At 42.4% G+C, this 19,521-nt stretch overlaps 1 protein-coding gene across 1 annotated transcript in view; it reads left to right on the top strand.

Annotated features, from left to right (window-relative positions):
- Positions 1 to 1,857: 1,857 nt before the first annotated feature.
- Positions 1,858 to 19,521, top strand: part of shoc1 (shortage in chiasmata 1) — a 31,073-nt gene continuing 13,409 nt past the window's right edge. The window contains exons 1-22 of the mRNA XM_079515915.1: positions 1,858 to 1,941; positions 2,586 to 2,679; positions 2,776 to 2,905; positions 3,290 to 3,380; positions 3,549 to 3,736; positions 3,843 to 4,011; positions 4,115 to 4,214; positions 4,295 to 4,436; positions 4,627 to 4,737; positions 6,445 to 6,574; positions 7,305 to 7,399; positions 8,459 to 8,710; positions 9,017 to 9,046; positions 9,168 to 9,686; positions 9,937 to 10,104; positions 11,073 to 11,243; positions 11,647 to 11,742; positions 12,877 to 13,061; positions 13,373 to 13,445; positions 14,408 to 14,477; positions 15,253 to 15,428; positions 16,084 to 16,186. Of these exons, the coding sequence (XP_079372041.1) occupies positions 1,940 to 1,941; positions 2,586 to 2,679; positions 2,776 to 2,905; positions 3,290 to 3,380; positions 3,549 to 3,736; positions 3,843 to 4,011; positions 4,115 to 4,214; positions 4,295 to 4,436; positions 4,627 to 4,737; positions 6,445 to 6,574; positions 7,305 to 7,399; positions 8,459 to 8,710; positions 9,017 to 9,046; positions 9,168 to 9,686; positions 9,937 to 10,104; positions 11,073 to 11,243; positions 11,647 to 11,742; positions 12,877 to 13,061; positions 13,373 to 13,445; positions 14,408 to 14,477; positions 15,253 to 15,428; positions 16,084 to 16,186 (3,095 nt within the window). The 5' untranslated portion in view covers positions 1,858 to 1,939. The remainder of the gene's footprint in view (positions 1,942 to 2,585; positions 2,680 to 2,775; positions 2,906 to 3,289; positions 3,381 to 3,548; positions 3,737 to 3,842; positions 4,012 to 4,114; positions 4,215 to 4,294; positions 4,437 to 4,626; positions 4,738 to 6,444; positions 6,575 to 7,304; positions 7,400 to 8,458; positions 8,711 to 9,016; positions 9,047 to 9,167; positions 9,687 to 9,936; positions 10,105 to 11,072; positions 11,244 to 11,646; positions 11,743 to 12,876; positions 13,062 to 13,372; positions 13,446 to 14,407; positions 14,478 to 15,252; positions 15,429 to 16,083; positions 16,187 to 19,521) is intronic.

The following is a 19,521-nucleotide window of genomic DNA, read 5'->3' as shown; positions in this document are numbered from 1 at the left end:
TCAAACACTGTGAGCTTGTACTGTCAATCAGCTATTTTAACCAAAAGTTTGCCTATTTTAGCCAAATGTTTGTATATTTTATTATACATGCCCACTAGGAACACTATGGTTCATGTGGCAAAACAGGACTTTACAGCTATCGGGATTTCTGTGTTGTAGCTTTTCTGATTCTTGCTGATCTCCGTCATTTAAGTTAAACTGTTTTGGCCACTGCCTCTCGTGTGCAACTTGATAGTCACTTCAATGAGAGAGAAGCTCCATTTATGCTAAGTAGGCTACTCAGCTGTCATTTGGGGATTTTCAATAACCTTGAGGTGTTTCCGTGTATGTACCAGTGGTGGAAGTAGATTTGAAAAGTATACCACAATATAGAAAACTGAAATTCTGTTGCAAGTAAAAGTCTTGGATTCAAAATTGTACTTAAGTTAAAGTATTGGTATCAAAATATACAACAGTACAATATGTAAAAGTACTCAAATAAGCAGAATGGCTAATTTCACACTTTCACTCATTATATAGTTAAATTTGCCTGATGATTTTAATAAATTATGTGCTGAAACCTAAAATAATACATTAACCTCTCAGTAAATATAGGCTACTCACTGTATGTTTTTTTTCACTTGCCTCTCAGATAGTAGTACAGAGAAGGCCTACAGTATGTGTCTGTGTGTTGCAGTGGTGGTATTGTATGGTGGTGGCATGTTGGAGAGTCTGGAGATAGACAGGGAGTATATGCTACTTTCATTAGAGCTCTTTAGGTGCCGACAGTCCCATGTTGGTGTGAATCCACTCTGGTTCTCTCTCTGGTCCTCACTCAAGTGTGACCAGATTTTTCATGATACACAAAAAAAATAGCCTAGTAAAAACATTCCAGGAGATCATCACTCATCACTTGATGTTGTCTAAGGCCCAAACCGCACCAATGATTCACCATGCAACTCCTTGCAACTGAACGGTTGCGAGTAGAACATGAAACCATAAGACCAGAATTAGGCCTACCTCAAAAGCATATGAATAAGATCTCTTAAAGGCTACACCTTTAAAAATGCATTCATAAGTAATTTTCTAACTGACACACATACACACACGCGCACACGCACACACACACACACACACACACACACACACACACACACACACACACACACACACACACACACACACACACACACACACACACACACACACACACACACACACACACACATTCTCTGTTCATTCACACCATCTTTGAATTTCAGTACAGAACATAATCCATTTCTTGTCCTTTCTTTTTCTGTGTTGCTCTGTTGTTCAGGACTTGTAATAGTCACCACCTAGTGTAGCCTATTCTAATCCGATCATATTAAACCCTCAGATATTTGTCTCATTTGATTGTATTATAGAATATGATACTTTAAACTGGGACAGAAATAATTGACTTGGCACAGTCAGTGTTTATTGACTCCCTCACTGACTAGTACTGACAGATCTGAAATATCTTGGTAAAATATTGCCACCTTGTGGTCGTCTGTGTGCACATCAGTGCCAGAAAGACAGACGATAACATGTAATTTCCAAATACCTGGCTAATGGGCCTGGCTGGGCCGCCTGGCTAATGATGAGTAGTTTTTTCTGACCTTTTAGAATCTATTATTGTAGTAGACGATTTAGCTAAATCATAAAATGCGTGACTCCCCAAAGTAACTCACCATTGTAGGTTCTTCATTTGGCAAGCGACACCGTCGTACTACGAGGTATAACATAAGCATTTAGCCAATCACAGCGTGACCGTCCTTCTGGACAATGGGATGATGTATCCCCGTCACCCCTCCCTCCCTCCCTCCCCCATAGATATATGCCCTCCCCTACCACTGTCTACACCAGGCCAAAGCATCATTAGTGTTATTACTTTGTCTGACTGTTCTTCAAAACAGTAACACCTGAGTGAACTACAGTCATGTAAGTTACTTACGGCTCAAATATGTTTGTAGCCTATTAGTTCTTCTGTTCCAATGAGGTTTTATTAAATAATATAACCACCAGACCAAGAGCAAACATTCGTAATGCAGCCACTAGTGGCATTGAGGCCAACGTTTGGCTAAAATAGCAGATTTACCAGCTCACCACGCATTGCGGATGCGATGTGTTGTAGTTTGTAGATTTGCTATTTTCGGCGCGCGACACCACCGGACGACAACTTAGCTAGCTACCAGGTTTGTTGTGAAGTAAATAGTTAAAGTTATTTAATATATTGTCATGTAATGGTTTCAAACAATTCGAAATAATAGAAATGCATACAAAATAAATAACAAAAATATGTTTCATGGCATGTCACATGTAGGGTACTTTTTAATACATGTTTATGAAATGTGACTATATTTCAGACAGATACATTAACTTTAAGCTTCATAACTTCAATATCTTCGATGTGGCTTTGCTGCATGCTTTATTGCACTTATATTTATTATCTTGTTTTCATTTGTTTGTTTTAATGTTGTTACTAGTACTATTACTAGTAGTAGGCCATATGCTGCCTTCTTGGCCAGGGCCCACTTGAAGAAGAGATGAAAATCTTAATGCGGTTTTACCCTGGTTAAATAAAGGGTGTGTGTCTACTTTAGGTCAGAGAATGAAAGATACGTCTCCAGAAAAAGGTTCTCTGCTATCAAATATAAAGCACTGGACTATGTCTGTGAGGTGAGTCGATCTGTAAACCTTAGAAAAACACATTGTTTTATGTCTAATCTTGAATCATCATCGTTGATACCACTATCATCACTATGTGGACTTCAGGAAACTACCCGTATCAAGGTGACAATGAACTTGCTGGCACTGCCAATGCCGTACCACCCTGGTGAAGGACACCTTTACCCTCATGCTGGTATCCTCTCTTATGTCACTTACAGGACTCCATGGATCAGAGGTGGGTACAATCACTGTGCATTTTAAATGTATAATACTTGTGCAAACTGAGCCACCCATCCCCCAAGTTCTGAGATTTATGGTTTACTAATATTACCAAATCAGCTTTATTTCCACCTCTTGGATGTAATGCAAGTACCGGTAGGTAAACGGGGAAAGTGCAGTAAGGTATATACATTTCCATTTCTAGCACTACTGTCCGTTCAGCAAACAAACACCCATCCATTCCACCTGTAGGCTGTTATGGCTGTACTAACGGTTTTAAATTAGCCATGTTAGACCATACTGCATTACACTCACGTACTGTATGTTGTGTGAGTGATTGCTGATGGATAATTCTTGATATATTCACCCATTCTAATCGTTCACTTGATGTCCTGGGTAGGAAATGTGATCTCCACTTGTAAACTCTTGGTCAGTGGATCTGTACTACAGGAGTTGGGAAGGATGGTACCAGCGAATGAGTGTTTAGAAAGGTATTTTCATCTTTGGTCCAAAATGAGAAACTGAATTACTGTCCACTTTACTTGACACTGTCTTTCCAGCAGCCAGCAGGTGAAATAGTTCAAAAATATTCATGTCAGTTGGTTCCATGGCTAACATCCTAGCACAGCAAGTTTCTAATTCGAGGTTTTCTATTCCAGACTGAGTGTCACTGTGCACCATTTGAATGGAGATTCAGAAGACGTGGTACCCAGTTCCAACCCTGACTCCCAGGAGAATCTGGAGGCATTTTGGCTCATGGAACACACACAAATCAATGGTAATCTCTGTCGGGAATCCTACTGCAAAAGCATAGTCAACGAAATGCGCTCCAGACATCACAATGAGGGTTAGTTATTGGTCACAAAACTGCTTACTAATGCTTCTAAAAAATATATTTGGTCACACTGAATAAATATGTTTTGAAAGGTCATAAACTGATTACATTTTCCAAGATCTCCTGTTGCCAGAAGACATAATGCTTGTGGATTACCTGACGCAATTTAAGAGACATACATGCATGCCCACAATGAAAGCCAAACTGTCCAGGCTAAGGACCCTCCCTGTCTCTGACCCTCTGCTCAGCTCCACTGGAGCCAAGCTGTCTGAGGACATCATATTCAGGTGATCAGTACAGATCATACATGGCCTATTATGTCCCCTTCACTGCTTGCAGTTCTCCTTTTGCCAAACTGTTAATGTATGTAACGGGTTACTGTCCTCTCAGGCACTGCGCGCCTTACGAAAGCCCTCCAAATGTGGACAACAAGAACTCTCACACCTGTTCACACATCAAGGAGGAGTTTGGGCCACTGACAACTGACGAGGTAACCAAGAGGGAAGAGAAAAAAGGCAAATGATTTGGTTATCTATGGCTTTCCTTCATGACCTTCCGTTTCCTCTGCAGTCTCTACTGTTGCCCGTTGAATTGCACACCTTCACATTGAAGGCTGAGATCTTCAACCACTTAAAAGACATATGCAGCGTTGTGAGTGTGGCTCCGGAACCGAACGTGGAGCAATCTTCAGTCCTTGACATGCTTCATAAGGGTGAGTTTCATGGGATGATAATAATAATAATAATAATATCTCAAACTTATATAGCGCTTTTCTGAGTACCCAAAGATGCTTTACATGGGAGGCAGAGCAGAGGTAGCAACAAAATAAAAATAACTGTTCCTTTTTCAACCATGAATAAAATAATGAACCAAATTAAAGGACGAAAAAAAATGTCTTTCAGTTTCTCCGTCCCTTACATCACTGGATGGGGAGATATCCCAGTTTGAGGTGCTTAAGGGAGCCACCACTGACTGCATGATGCATGAAGATCAATTGGATCCCCAGTCAGCAGGTACAGAAAGCATATAGCAGGGTGCTTCATGCCATCTCTCTATTGTGTTATTCAGTCAGTCTATTCAATGGCCATCAATACAACATGCTCTGATAAAGGCTCATAGTGTGTGCCGATAAAGAAATGGAAATGCGAGTACTTTGTCCGCCATTTATTTTAAACATTTTGGATGTGCTACCTTTTTGGAATTATTTTAATTCCTACTTTTTGATGTATACTGGATTTGGGTCTAGGAGTCCACGCTTACACGTTTCGGCTAGGAGTCCACTGATGCGCAACCTCTTCATCTCATTTAATACAATATTAGCCTCTGCTCACGTGTGATTAGATTAATTTAGCTCCAATGCCACTAAAATGTGGAACGCCCTACCAACAGCCATTAAGACATGTGAATATCTAGACTTCTTCAAAACCGCTCTCAAAGAGCACCTACGGACGGCTGCAATTCGAAACTGGCCCCTGTACAAAAAAAAGTCAAAGTTTAATGTTTGTTTTTAGTTCAATGTTTGTTTTAAAAACGCCATTGACAATGATGAGAAAATGTACGTCATCTTGTCCCTAACACAAACATTAAATGCCATTAACAATAAAGATAATTTAATGTTTGAGTTGGACTTATATATATTAATATATTAGCGCCCCTCACTTCACACGGGTGTGATTTTTTTTACTTTATTCAACTGTATGTTTGTAAATACATAAAAGATGCGAATATAATCCATTTCTGGATGCCTTGGCCTGGAGGAGAGGTCATCAGGTGGTCTCCAACCTTCTTAGAGTGTTTCAACCCTCAACCACTACACTCTCCAGTTGGCGGGTCAGCAGTGATTGGCCAAGTCACTGCTCCTCTCCTCCAGGCTTCCAGCTATAGACAAGTCCACGGAGGGGCACCCCACACGCAGCCATCACCGAGGCGCAATCAGCACCGGGAGGGCGAGCCACCCCCGGCCAACAGGCTGTGGTTCGAAACCTGCCGGCCAGGTGCAGCAAACCAGTGCTGACCACACCTCAGCAACCACCGCGCCCAGGGCACCCCCCCGCGGACCCGCCCACTGTCCTTTCTCCCCTGCCAGAACTAGTAGGAAGCTCTCTCTGCCTTGTGTGTTCTTGGGGGACATCAGGCACTGGGAGGTCTCTAGGACTATGGTTTGCCTCCTGCCTAGTTTCCTCCTATGTCTCACCAGACTGTTCGTCTGTGCGGTGTGCATGTGTCCGTCCTTGTCCACACTTGGCCTTACTCTGGTGTATTTGAGTCGAGGGAGCTTTCTCTGCGTCTGTGTCACTTGTCATAGTTGTTGTCGTTGAATCTGTCCTATCGAATCTCTCTTCCTCCCCTCCTCTCGGGAGACTCTGGGGTATTGCTCATTTGTACGGTCTGTAGAGTGCGTGGTGCCCTCTTGCGAGTGCTGCAACAGAGGTTGCTAACCCCTGTTGCCCTGCCAGACTTTCCTGGAGGTCAGCTGTCTCTCCAGCGTCACCGACCTTCCTCGGATGCCATCCAGACTTTCCTGGAGGTCACTGGTTGCCCAGGGAGTTCAGTTTGTAAATACATCAAAGATGTAGATAAATTATGATGAATTGAAAATGGAGGACCCTGAGTCTCGTAGCAGTTTTTGTATTGACTTGTGCTGTCGTTTGAAATGTACCCATTCTACATACATACTGTGAATACACGTTTCAGTCAAACAATCTGATGTCACTGTAAAGGGCACCTGCTGCTTCCTACCGACCTGGAGCTGAGCGTAACTCTGACACCCACACCCAAGAGCCGTCTAACCCAGCTCTGGCTCTGTGCCTCTCAGCTCCCTGTGGAGCCGTTATCGCCAGTCTCTAGAAGGTAAGTTCCAGGTCACCCTCCTGTGTGCACACAACACCGCAAATAGATTAGCAGTGGTGGAAAAAGTACTCACATTCTCTACTTAAGGTAAAAGTATCAATAGTTCTGAATTCAAAATGTACTTGAGTAAAAGTACAAAAGTATTGGTATCAAAATGTACTTAAAAGTACCAAAAGTAAAAGGTATTCATTATGTAGAATGCCCCATTTCACAAGTTTTCAAATGTATAACAAGTCCTTTGAAATGCGTCGCATTGTGAGCTTGTAGATCTGCTATTTTCAAATGGCCGAAATGTATATAGGGCTGATGTGGTTTTGTAATAATTATCAAAATCTTCAAAGTAACTAAAGTTTTCAAATAATTGTAAAATACAATATTTGTCTCTTGAGATGTAGTGGAGTAGAAGTAGAAGTACTGGAAATTGGAAATACTCAAGTAAAGTACAAATAACTCAATATTGTGCTTAAGTACAGTACTTAAGTAAATGTACTTAGTTACTTTCCACCACTGGTTCCAGGTCACCCTGTGCACACAACACCGCAAATAGATTAGATATGGTAGCAAAGTTAAGCACTGAGATATCAATTTACAACTTCGGAGGTCAACATGCTTGTCACCGCAAGATCCTGCAATAAAACATTGTTGATTAAAGAACAATCCCCTGGCATGGCCTCAAGGAGTATAGCCCTCATGTACAGTAAGCTGTTGCATGTTTATGTTTGTTGTGAAGTTACCTGGTGGCGGAGAGGGATCGAGAGGAGATGGAGCTAGCGCTCTGGAAGGCAGAGAAGCACCAAACAAATGTGCTTGGATTTCTCTTGGCAGGTACTGGCTGAATGTTGTCAACTTGTCACACTGTTTTAAGCAGACATGAGACCCTGTGCTATTTGCCAATTGTAAGGAGCACTCATCATAATACAGTTCTTTAAGAATGGAGTGTATTCTTTCACTTGCACATTTTTGTGGTCACAGAGGTGTGAGATAATTATTAGCAAAAATGTGACCGGGTCTGGCAAATAGGCCCTCATCTCGACCAGAGTAATTTTTCAGTTTTTTACAGATTATTAAAGTACAGAATGTAAGCTTTCATATGATGTATCATTCAATGAAATTGGAAAATATTTGAAGGAGATATGACCATTTTAAAATGATTGTGCCGTTTTACCCAAAGCTGAGAAAATCCCCTTTGAATGTTCACAACATTTCAACACGTAGAGCTGGCTAGCCTACTTTGACTTATAAATGTATACATTTAATTTGCCCAGATCAATAATCTGTTGGAATGAAAACCTTCTTCAACATTCAAACTGTGTTAATATGAAAAAAAATTAAAATCACAAAAAAAAGAAAATCAAGTTTATTTTAGATTTTCTGCCTTTTCATTATAGGCGAGATGAGGACCATTTTGCTAGACCTGGTCACAAATGTGCTTTTTGACTCACTGTATTTATCCAAAGTCCATTACGTTTGATGAAAAAGATATTGAGTAATGTACTAATGTACTCATTAATTCATTAACCACTTAAACTCTATTACTTATTTGACTGTCACTGGAGTGCCCTGGGGGTCTATGCAAGGCCCCCTTCAGTTTTTCTACTATACTAAATACATTCGCTGAAATAATGAATAGAGATTGTAGATCTGCTATTTCCATTAGAAGTTTTCCCCAGCATATGGACAGTACGGGTCATATGTGCTTAACAAACGATCTCAGCAGAAAGTATTGAGGACCATCTTTGATACCCCCCCCCTCCAATCTGAGTTTTGAATGATTTCTTACACACTACTAGACCCATTTAGAGTGAAACTCACATCCCGCTGTATAGTGTTAAATATTATTATGTCACCACTACTACAAACTCAAACTTCTGTATTTTCTACCAGAGCCCTGGCTACAAGAAGTGGCTGTTCAATTTCAGCCCCTAACTGAGGCCATGAGTACGTTCAAGATCAGTGAAGAAAGATCATTTAGTATTGGAGACAAACTGGACTTTGGGGCCCAGATTCTGACAGGAGTCCCAGAGATGCGTTTGACCACCTCCGCTGACTTCATAGAGACAATGACCTCACCGTGTCCCCACACTGAGGAGGACAAAGTTGAAGACTTTACAATATTGACGTCTCAGCAGATCGAATGTGAGTACAGTCAGTTCTCTTATTTCATGTCCAAAGTACAGTACAGTACAGTACAGTATTGTATCAACCCCTCTGCAATTTATTTTAGATGTATCCCACCTAAATCCCCATATATTTGGCCCTTTCTTTTTTTTCCCTCTAGTCTCAAAAAAATAGCTGATCTACAAGCTAACAACATGTTGCATTGCAACACATTATGAGCTTGTAGATCAGCTGTTTTCGCAGAATGTTCTCCCATATTCGCAGAATGTTCACACATGCTTCATTCTGGGATTGATATATTATTTTTTTCTTCCTTTTCCACAGACATTCTGAGAGTCTTTGAAGAGGACAGCAGTAAGGACTGGCTTTATTGTCTGAAGATTATTTATTATTGTCTCATGAGATTGTTGTGAGAGATTGTTACAGCAAAAATCTATTTTCCGCAAATGTTCCTCCTCTTTATCTCTGTGCCCAGCAGCTTCTCTTCCAGTCTGTGAGGTCAAAGTGATCCTGAAGTCCATCCTGAAGAATACTACACATACTACTCCCTCTCAGATGGAGCTTTCTGGGACGTCCGCCTCCATCTCTGGAGTTCCTATGTGCGTCTCCCCTGGTCAAAAAGACTCGGCGTGTGTTGAGGCTTCGCCAAACGGCTTCTCAGCACGCGCTGGAACCTCGGTATCTTCGGCTGCTGTCTCTGACACGGAAGGACGTGGCGTTAGAGGGAGTGCTTCGGCACTCACAAACTCTTACCCCACTCTTGATGAGACTCCCGGCAACTTGGGCAGACCCAAGAGTAAAGACGACGGCAAACGAGAGCAAGACGGCGCCTCTGCTACATTCATATCCAGTGACGGAGACCATCGCGGTATTCTCCTGGTGTCCAAACGTCCACCAAAGAAGGACGTGGACCCTCTATCCACCTTCATGATGCTTAGATCACAGCAGAGTGCCCCTGTCTCTGAATTACCTCAGCATTACACTAACACCTCAGGTAATGAAAACAATTCCAGTCAATGGCAATAGTTCACAAAATTCAAATTCGGGTGCACATCATTGGACTATCTGTCTATACATCAACAAATCTGTATTGTTTTGGCACTCAGGGTGGTGCAGGGGTAAAGTTCTAGGGACTAGAATACACAGGGAATGGGGAATTGGCATAAAGACTAAATTGGGAGACAAAAGAAAAAAGACAAATACAAATAGTGTGTGTGTGTGTGTGTGTGTGTGTGTGAGAGTAGTACCACATGCAGAACAGCAGACAACATCACAGCCAGAGCAGAAGCCAGCGCTAGATGTCCGGACTGCATATATGAGTGGTGTTGTCACAGGGACCGCTACCAGAGGAAGTCCTTCTTCCAGTCAACACGACAAACAAGACAGCCGAATTGTGAAGGTCCAGACTAAAGGTAAAACAAACGCATTGAGCTGCAGCATCGATCCATAGCACAAATTAACAGGATTCTTTGCTAGGATATACCGCTATGTAAATATATGTTCACATTGTCTGTCTGTTATTTTAAAATTGTCTCTATATTAAAATTGGCTAATGGGAGACCCAAATTGGTCTATACAGTATGACAAGCACTTGGAATTGTAGGAGTTGAGGCCTGACATTGTGTTTGAAATGGTTAATCTACAAGCTCACAATGCTTCGCAATGCATGTAAATCACAAAGCATGTTGATCGTAGGTGCCGGGGGGGAGGTCATTTGGGTCTGAATGTTCCTGCACAATTAGGTGAATCCTGGTCTATTTATTTATTTTTCCTGAATGTGGCGCTGGTGCATGCCATGGTCTAGCACCATTTCCATTTTGCTGCGCAATAGTCGTTGTTTATTGGCTGCATACGTGCAGTAACAGCAGTTGCTCTTAGTCTCAACTTGATCAGGGTGTCGGGGCCTATTACACAACAATGTAAGTCATGACCTAACATTCACTAATAACATAATTCATAAACTTTGAACCAACTCACATCACAACCATTTTTGAGTGGTGTAAACCACTCCTACGACTGGCTTTGTTAGTTTACGTGTCTGTCTGTTCGTACCAAATGAGCACGGTTGCTATGGTCACCCAGTTCACATGGTTGTGATTTCATTACGTCAGACATTACGTCAGACCACAGCTGATCAGTCTATATAAGACCTTACACCACTCAGTTCACACGGGTGTGATTTTTTTCACTAGTGGGGCCTAAAATGTAAAATGTATTATTAGTCAGAATTGGAAAGCATTATTATTGTATAGTCACGGATAGCATTGCAAAGGTAGCTTCATAAGGTGCTGAATGTATGACTGTATAACTCTCCATTTTGGTTCTATACACGCATTGCTTCAGTATCTTGACCTGATACGACGACTCGTGTTCCTTGCAGCGAGCCAGTGGCATGCTTACTGTGAGCTGCTGGCCTTCGCCCATCCCTGTCTGTCCAGCGCCAAGGAGCTGGGGCTCGGCTACAGGGGAGACTTCAGCAGCCTGGACCCGGAGCAAACGCGATTCCTCCTCAAACAGCAGGAGAAGGAATTCGGCAGGACACAGGGACACGGTGAACAGCTAGTCTGTGTTGTTTACTGTAAATGAGGCGTTCTTTACCGCATTCACATTTGAATTTCCAGCATTTGAGAAAAGAAAGTGCTACACAGAAGCAGAGGGCAAAACCTTCTGGTATATAGAGTAGCATGCCTATTGCATGTTGGTGTCAGACCTAATAAAGACTTGTTTGGGTTGAAATATTGTCGTTAATAAACTTTCTACTGGGAGTTGTACAGACTTCCCCTTCTTCTCTCCAGTGTACGTATTGTTGTCCAGACTCCAGCACCTGTACACATTTATTTCTGGATGTGCATGCTTCCCTTTGGACTCTATTTCCAATTTCCAGCATTTAAAATGATCTGTTGTGCTGTCTTTACGTGGTTAATACACCCGTGTTGTGATCTGTTGTTGCATAGCAGATCAGGAGGTGCTGTTCAGCCAAGTGGCTCTGATACATGTGCTGGTGATGGTCAAGGATGTGCTGCTGAAATGTGACCTGAACACTGCTCTGGGTCAGTATCACATTGTAACCCACCACGACATGAGTACCCAAGAGTTCACAGGCTCATATTAAAGCTGTCTGTAGTTTCAAATGTAACTAACAAGGTTCTGTACGTGGGTTTATTTCCTCCACCAGTGCACGAGAGTGCACGAGAGTGCATGTTAAGGTGGTTAACCACCGATGCGCTTTTGTCTGGCTGGGCCAGGTGTTTGCATGGAGTATGTTTCAGCCTTTAAAGGTGTCAAGGAAACTCAGAGGACATAGAATAGTACAAGCTCTTGTGTTATAATACATTTGATTGGTTAAATATTCAGCGCAAAAAAACAAGGATTCCGGTTATGTATTCAAGATGTAGATGCAGTCAAATTGTGTTTTTACATGAGAAATACATATTGAAACTTCATATTTACTAGCCCACAAACACCAGTAGTGTACCGTGTGAAAGACAATGCAGTATGCATGATCCCAGGTATGGGGAGAAATATGTCTCGAAAGTATTCACAAATATTCCATGATTTACAAATGTGTTTCCAAGATTTACAAATGTGTTTACAAGATTTGCAAATGTTTTTCTATGATTTGCAAATGTTTTTCTATGATTTGCAAATGTTTTTCCATGATTTACAAATGTATTTTGTATTTTTACAAAAACAAATAGATTTGTGTGTGCGTTTATCCTAAAATACCATTTGTAAATCCTCAATTGTGCATGTGAATTGTAAATCTGCATTTGGCATTCCTTTTTCCTGTTGAATCATTTTGAGACAAACGTCACGCTTTTTTATGATAATTTTCACAAATGTATTCCACAATTTACTAATGTGATACCTGGGGTATCCTGCCAGAAAATCACACCTTTGCCGGCCAGGTGAAGGTGCTCATATTCCTTCTAAACATGCTGTTACATACATACAGACAGACAGTAGTTCCCCATTTATCCCTCTTTTGTTCCAATCTGGCATCCCTATTATTTTGGGCATGTCGTTGAAAAGTTTCAAAACCGATTCAAAACTGTCCCTTGCACCACACTGTCATACGAAGAAGATGCGTTTATGAAAACAACAAGGATGAAATATGGAAATACAAGGATTCTCCCGATAGCGTGACAATACATTTTCTCCCTCTGTGCTGGCCTCGTCTCCAGAGTACCTGCCCAAGGTAGCTGAGGCATGTGCAGGAGGACAGAGGGTGGACCAGCTGGTGAGGAGGCTCCAGGTGGTCCTCTACCTCAGCCAGAGGAACCAGGAGCCCTGTCCCAAAGCCCTGGAGCTGCAGGAACAGCTGACTGTGTGGCTACGCAACAGGACGGGACAGAACTCACAGGGCAAAGTATGTATTATTAACCTTATATGAAGAGACGTAAGTCTGTTAACCGCTTGCACCGCAGCATCCCTATCTATCTATCTATCTATCTTGATTATCTATCTATCTTGATTATCTATATATCTTGATTATCTATCTATCTTGATGATCTATCTATCTTGATTATCTATCTATCTATCTATCTATCTTGATAATCTATCTATCTGGGGGGGAACATTATCCCCCAAAATATATAATATATATATATATTTTACAAATGGAACAACACACACATTAGTGCATGTGCGATTGTGTGTATGTTGTGGTTGTTGCTGCAGGTTCTAGTGATGACGGCAGTGGACTCTGACTGTGTCAGGACCGTGCTCATCAACAGCCTGAGCCAAGTGACTGGTAAGAACATTTCATTGATGCAAATGTATAAACCCTGAGCACTTATTCGTACGTACACGTATTCAAGTTTCAAGATGTTTATTGTTACACCTTATACAAAAATAGCATATCTACAAGCTCACTGACACGGAATCACTTTACTTTACTTTACTTAATTTGTTTATTTAATCGAGACAATGCAAATTAATGGACATTACATAAATTCAATGTAAATACAATGGAATTAGCAAAAATTCTAATTCTCCTCCACAGCCCCCACATAAAAACAAAACGAGCAAACAGTACCTTACATTAGGAAAAAATCATTTGAAAACATACATACACCTGGGCCGTGGCTCAGCGGTCCAGGCACCTTGGCTAACATACATACACCTGGGCCGTGGCTCAGTGGTCCAGGCACCTTGGCTGGGCCGTAGCTCAGTGGTCCAGGCACCTGGGCCATGGCTCAGTGGTCCAGGCACCTTGGCTGGTAATCCAGTCTGGCAGTGTGCCGTGGGATCGACTCCCGATCCTGACGGCCTTTACTGCATGTCACCCAATCAATCTATCCCTCTACAAAAATAATAATAAAAAAAAACATACATACATACATAAGGAAAGTACAAAGGTGTAAAGTGCATCTATATAATTTAGCAGCGTTTCTTTTGTTTTTGTTTTAAGGGCGATACGGATTTTTAACTAAAGTAACTTGTGCATAATACAGGATACGCTGTCAAGTGCACTAGACTATTAGACTATACATGATCACAGGTTTGGTTGTTGAGTAACATTTTTTTTAGATTGCACTTAAAGGTGTGTGTGTGTGTGTGTGTGTGTGTGTGTGTGTGTGTGTGTGTGTGTGTGTGTGTGTGTGTGTGTGTGCGTGTGCGTGTGCGTGTGCGTGTGCGTGTGCGTGTGCGTGTGCGTGTGCGTGTGCGTGTGCGCGTGCGCGTGCGCGTGGCGTGCGTGCGCATTCATCATAGGTAATAATGTCATCGCATTATGTCCTGAGGAGGGCAAGATGAAACTGAATGGTGCCAGGGTGATCAACAGGTGAGTCCATAATGAAACTGAATGGTGCCAGGGTGATCAACAGGTGAGTCCATGTGGCCAAATATGAGAAATACCTCATCAATGATGTAATATTATTTGGATGCATTTCCTCGTCCATAGCATACTGGTTATTTCAGGCATAACATAGTTATGTCCATAACTTATGATTTTGTCATTTCCATCTCAAACCATTCAGGGAACATTTGTGCCTTTTTTAGATCATTCAAAAACACACCACATAATTCTACTGCTTCATTATAATATGAAATGGAGTACTATGCGTTTTCTTCAATATTAACTTTGTGTTCTTTCTGTATAAGCAAGCCAAGATGCAAATCCACATCACACTTTTACGCAATGTCAATTTATCCATTTGCAACTCAGAGTGTAGAAATGTATCCATTTGCTTACATTCCTACACTCTATGAGTTTACAGCGGCGATCCATGATACTCGAGTTTCGAACCTGGGTCTCTGAGTTAGAAAGGAAAGCCTGTTTGGGGAGGGGGAGATATGACATTTTAAGCATCATGCAATGCAAATATGCAATACTTCTTGTCAACCAGCAGGCGTCTTATCCAAGCACATGATCTAAATTTCTCAGTGGAAGAGTAGGAAGACCACCTACTGTACTACCACTGCGGATTACCTAGTTATATTGTATTGGCATGCTCCACCGTACAGATTTGCTACAATGTTTCAATTCATCAAAACAAAGGTTTCAGCTATAAACGATAAGCATTAGGATTTGACAGCGTATGCTCCTGTTCCACCAGCATGCGTGGCAGTGTGTGTGTGGTGGCGTGCAGCCAGCACATGGCAGCAGACTTCCCCTGGCACTGTTTCTCGCTGGTAGTCGAGTACCACCACTCGGGACACTCCCCGTGGGCGGCCATCTGCAGAGAGAAGAGCACCAGTCACCTCATGTTCCACACCGTGCTGCCCAGTGCCGGTCAGTGCGAGTGCGACACACACTGTTTTACAACACTGTGTGTGTGTGTGTATGTGTGTGTGTGTGTGTGTGTGTGTGACAGTGTGTGTGTGTGCACGCCGCACGCTCGTTTTGGTTCACTCAGCGTCCTGTAAGCCGGTTTAACAACTGCATGCAAGCTTGTTGTGTTTCGCCGAAATTTAAAGGGACATTTCGCACAATTTCACTCCATTGGGATTCGGTATACGATGAAATTTGAATTTCCTTTTCAAAGTATAGTTATACACGCTTGAGTGTTAAGCAATTTTGAAGAATCCTTAAGATGCTGCAGAAGTATCAATATATGACGATTTCATTACATATTTTGCAAATAACAAATGTGTTGCCTGAAGTACTTGAAATCTTCCTATTCACTAACAGTGTGGCAAGCATCACAGGGCTCACTGGGTCAACGTTTCCCAAGTGGTGTGCCTCAGGACAACAGCACATTGCAATATAGTATTGCAATATACAACTATACAAATATTTATGAATTATCTTTTAACGTATTATAACAGTACAGTGTGCGCACTCACATCTCAATACCGAGGCAAATTCTACACCCTAAAAAGGATATTTTGTTTGGCCGTAGCAATTTGAAAGTGGACCATTTTCACATGTGTTCTTCTGCCAGCAGACGAGACAGCCTCTTGGTCCCTGGAAGAGAACGTTCCCTATGTGTTGTTGGTAACAGAGGGGCTTCTCAACTGTCCACCGCTGCTACAGACACTGGAATCAACGTAAGTGTTCACCATCACATCGGTACAGGTGGTTCATAACCCATTTAGACCTGAGACCTGATCCTACAAAATGTCTTCTATCTAAATCCTGAAAAACCTATGTTTCTATGTCAGTGGTTCTCAAACTATTTCATGTCCAGACCAGGACCCCAAAAATGATATGTATTTGGCCACCGACCCCCATATGAAAATATGTAAGCAAAGATGGGAGTTAAAAACGTTCACTGTGAAAGAATATATATTCAAAGATTTGCAAAAAAATATTTTTTTCAAAAATAGCTAAAGTTTAAAATATTTTTTAAAGTGGTTAAAAAAGCTATAGAGCGTCGCAGTCCCACCCCTACCCTGGACCAGGAAATGATTCTCCGTTCATTTTCCTCATAGACATTTCAGAAAGTATTTATTTAAAGACGTTTACGCCGTGGACAAAGCCAACTCGAGTCGTGACAAATCATGACAACAAACACAATTCTTTGGGCCGAACAAATAATTAGAAAGAGGAAAAAAACGGCAGGTTACAACACTTTTTTTGTTGTTTTTCTTCTTTGTAATTATTTGTTTGGTCCAAAATATTGTTTGTGTTGTCATGAGTTGTCACGACTCGAGTTGGCTTTAGTAGTGCGGGAGGATTACATTTTGCCATATTAGGAGCCATATTATCGGTCATCGGCTTCCTTGATTGGCCAAGCCAACGGATCGGTGGATTGGTCAAGCTATGCGTGACATCTGTGCCACTGAACCAATTATAAGCAATAACACGCACCTTATAGGACTCCATTGTTTCTCAGAGAAAGGCTTCATAAATCCAACGTGATTTACAGTGTGGGAAATGTTTCGCTGGACGGTACACCTGACTGGAGGACCAAACCAAGGCTATCACGCTGTTGTTTCAGTGCAGCACAAGGTGTACGCCTTTAGACATTGCTGTGACGGCACGGATCAGATTGAGGTGTGTGTTTTCAACACGGCGTCTTTACGCTGGAGGAAGTTGACTCCGGTGACAACAGGAAGAGGAGAAAGCCACCTTGAGGTTCCATCCTCGCGCTGGGGCCACTCGGCTGTGCTGGTTGAAGATGTCATCTACCTCTGGGGAGGCCGTCTGCACCGCCCATATGCAGACACGCGGTGCTGCAAAGTGCATTATGCATTTGATGTGGACGCCCACATATGGTTTGAACCCAGGGTTTCTGGGTCTGTTCCGGAGGGGAGGTGGGGCCACTCAGCCTGTGTCCTTGGGAAGGTCATGTTTATCCATGGTGGATGCACCAGCAACAGGCTATCTGGCCGGACTAATGACATCTACAAGTTGGACACCACTACGATGGTCTGGTCTGTGATTGACACCAGAGGAACTCCACCTCCTCTTTCATCATATCACTCTGCTACCATCATCGGGACAAAGATGTTTGTATATGGAGGCTGCGACAACACCATCAGAGTGTTTGACACAGAGACCGACCTCTGGCTTAACACACCTTCTGCACGCCGTGCACGGCTTCTTCCAGATGAAGGAGGCCGGTGTCATTCAGCCTTTGCCTACAATGGAGAGCTGTTCATATTTGGTGGTGACGACAACCAGGACCAGTTCTTCAATGATATGTGGACATTCAACCCAGAGACCTTCTCCTGGAAGAAGATTGAGCCCAAGCCCAAGAGGAATGGACCGTCTCAGATGGATGCGATGTGCTGTTGCATTGTGGTAGATCGTATCATCGTCTTAAGTATATACTGTGATGGCCTTTATGTCCTAGACTTGAGTCCTAGACTGAAGACCTTATGCAAGCTAGCGGTCATTCAGTACGGTCTGGACCAGTCTGAACTTCCACACGACATCAGGTGGGAACTGGCAGCCATGACTACCAACAGCAACTCAGGGCCGGTTTCAAGGCTGTCAGCCGCCAAGGCAGGCTCTGTCCACAAGTACCGGAGATTTAGGCGTTTTTGGGACATTTTAACAAGCTGCTTTGCGATCCATTGTTAAAAAAAAATCACACCTGTGTGAACTGAGTGGTGTAAGGTATTATATAGCCTGATCAGCTGTGATCTGACGTAATGTCTGATGTAATGAAATCACACCCGTGTGAACTGAGTGGTGTAAGGTCTTATATAGCCTGATCAGCTGTGGTCGTACACCACTCGGTTCACACAGGTGTGATTTTTTTTTTAACAATGGATCGCAAAGCAGCTTGTTAAAACGTCCCAAAAACGCCTAAATCTCCGGTACTTGTGGACAGAGCCTGCCGTGGCGTAACCGTCTTTAAATAAATACTTTAAGAAATGTCTATGGGAAAAATGCATTGGGATTCATTTCCTGGTCCATGGTAGGGGGCGGGACTGCAACGCTCTATAAGGTGACACAGATGCGTCCTCAGGTCTAAACGGGATAAAGGACGGCGCGGTATCTTTCACTGTCATGATGATGAAATGCAATCTGGCCCTTCCTGCAATATTGACATTTGGATGCTTTGGGCATGAAAAGACGTGTGTGAGCTAACTGGAACTCGGCCTAACATTCTGCACTGGAGTCTCTGGGCATTGGACCAAACACAAGCCATGGCCCTTTTGCTATCCAAGCCAGAGGGCTCGAAAAAGCAAATGCATCCTAAGCCCATTCCAAGCGTATATCTGGCAAAGCTTAGCCTGGTGAATCACTGACTGACACCTAATGCTGCAAATCTCTTCTTGCAGCTGCAATCCATAAAGTTTCATGTCCTACCCAAGATGTGAAGCAAAAATCTACCACTCTTTCAAGAGGTAATGCCCAATTGGCATGGGCAGATATTGCACTTGTGAGCTTCGGGCAGTACTCGTCTAGTATAAGTTCTAGACCGCAGCTTTAACCCTTATAGACCTGAGGACGATTCTAAAAAAATGTCTTCTAAATCCTGACAGTTTTCTGAAAAACCTGTTTCCATGTCAGTGGTGCTCAACCTTTTTCATGTCGAGGACCCCCAGTATTATCTGTATTTGGCCGCCGACCCCCATCTGAAAATATGTTGTTCCATGGACCCAGAAGCAAAGATTTGAGTTAAAAACGTTTGCTGTGAAAGAATATACCGGTATATTCAAAGATTTGAGCCACATTTTCACTATTTTTCTAAAATAGCAGATCTACAAGCTCGTAGCGTGGCACTCGGTGCCGCGCTATGAGCTTGTAGATCTGCTATTTTTCAATAGCTAAAGTATAACATAATGCTTACAACACAAAGGGGTTCCCGAAGAACGTTATGATCTTATAGCAAACTGCTATGGACAGGTACGGTACACATAACCTCATCATATATGCTTTTGGTTAGTCGTGATAAGTTATCAGAGGCCTGTGCCATGCTTTGTGT

Source organism: Electrona antarctica (genome assembly GCF_951216825.1).
Source record: "Electrona antarctica genome assembly, chromosome: 12".
In the NCBI taxonomy this organism is placed as follows: Eukaryota; Metazoa; Chordata; class Actinopteri; order Myctophiformes; family Myctophidae; genus Electrona; species Electrona antarctica.
Note: the sequence above shows the minus strand (reverse complement) of the source record. Positions and strands in the feature narration are given on the sequence as shown.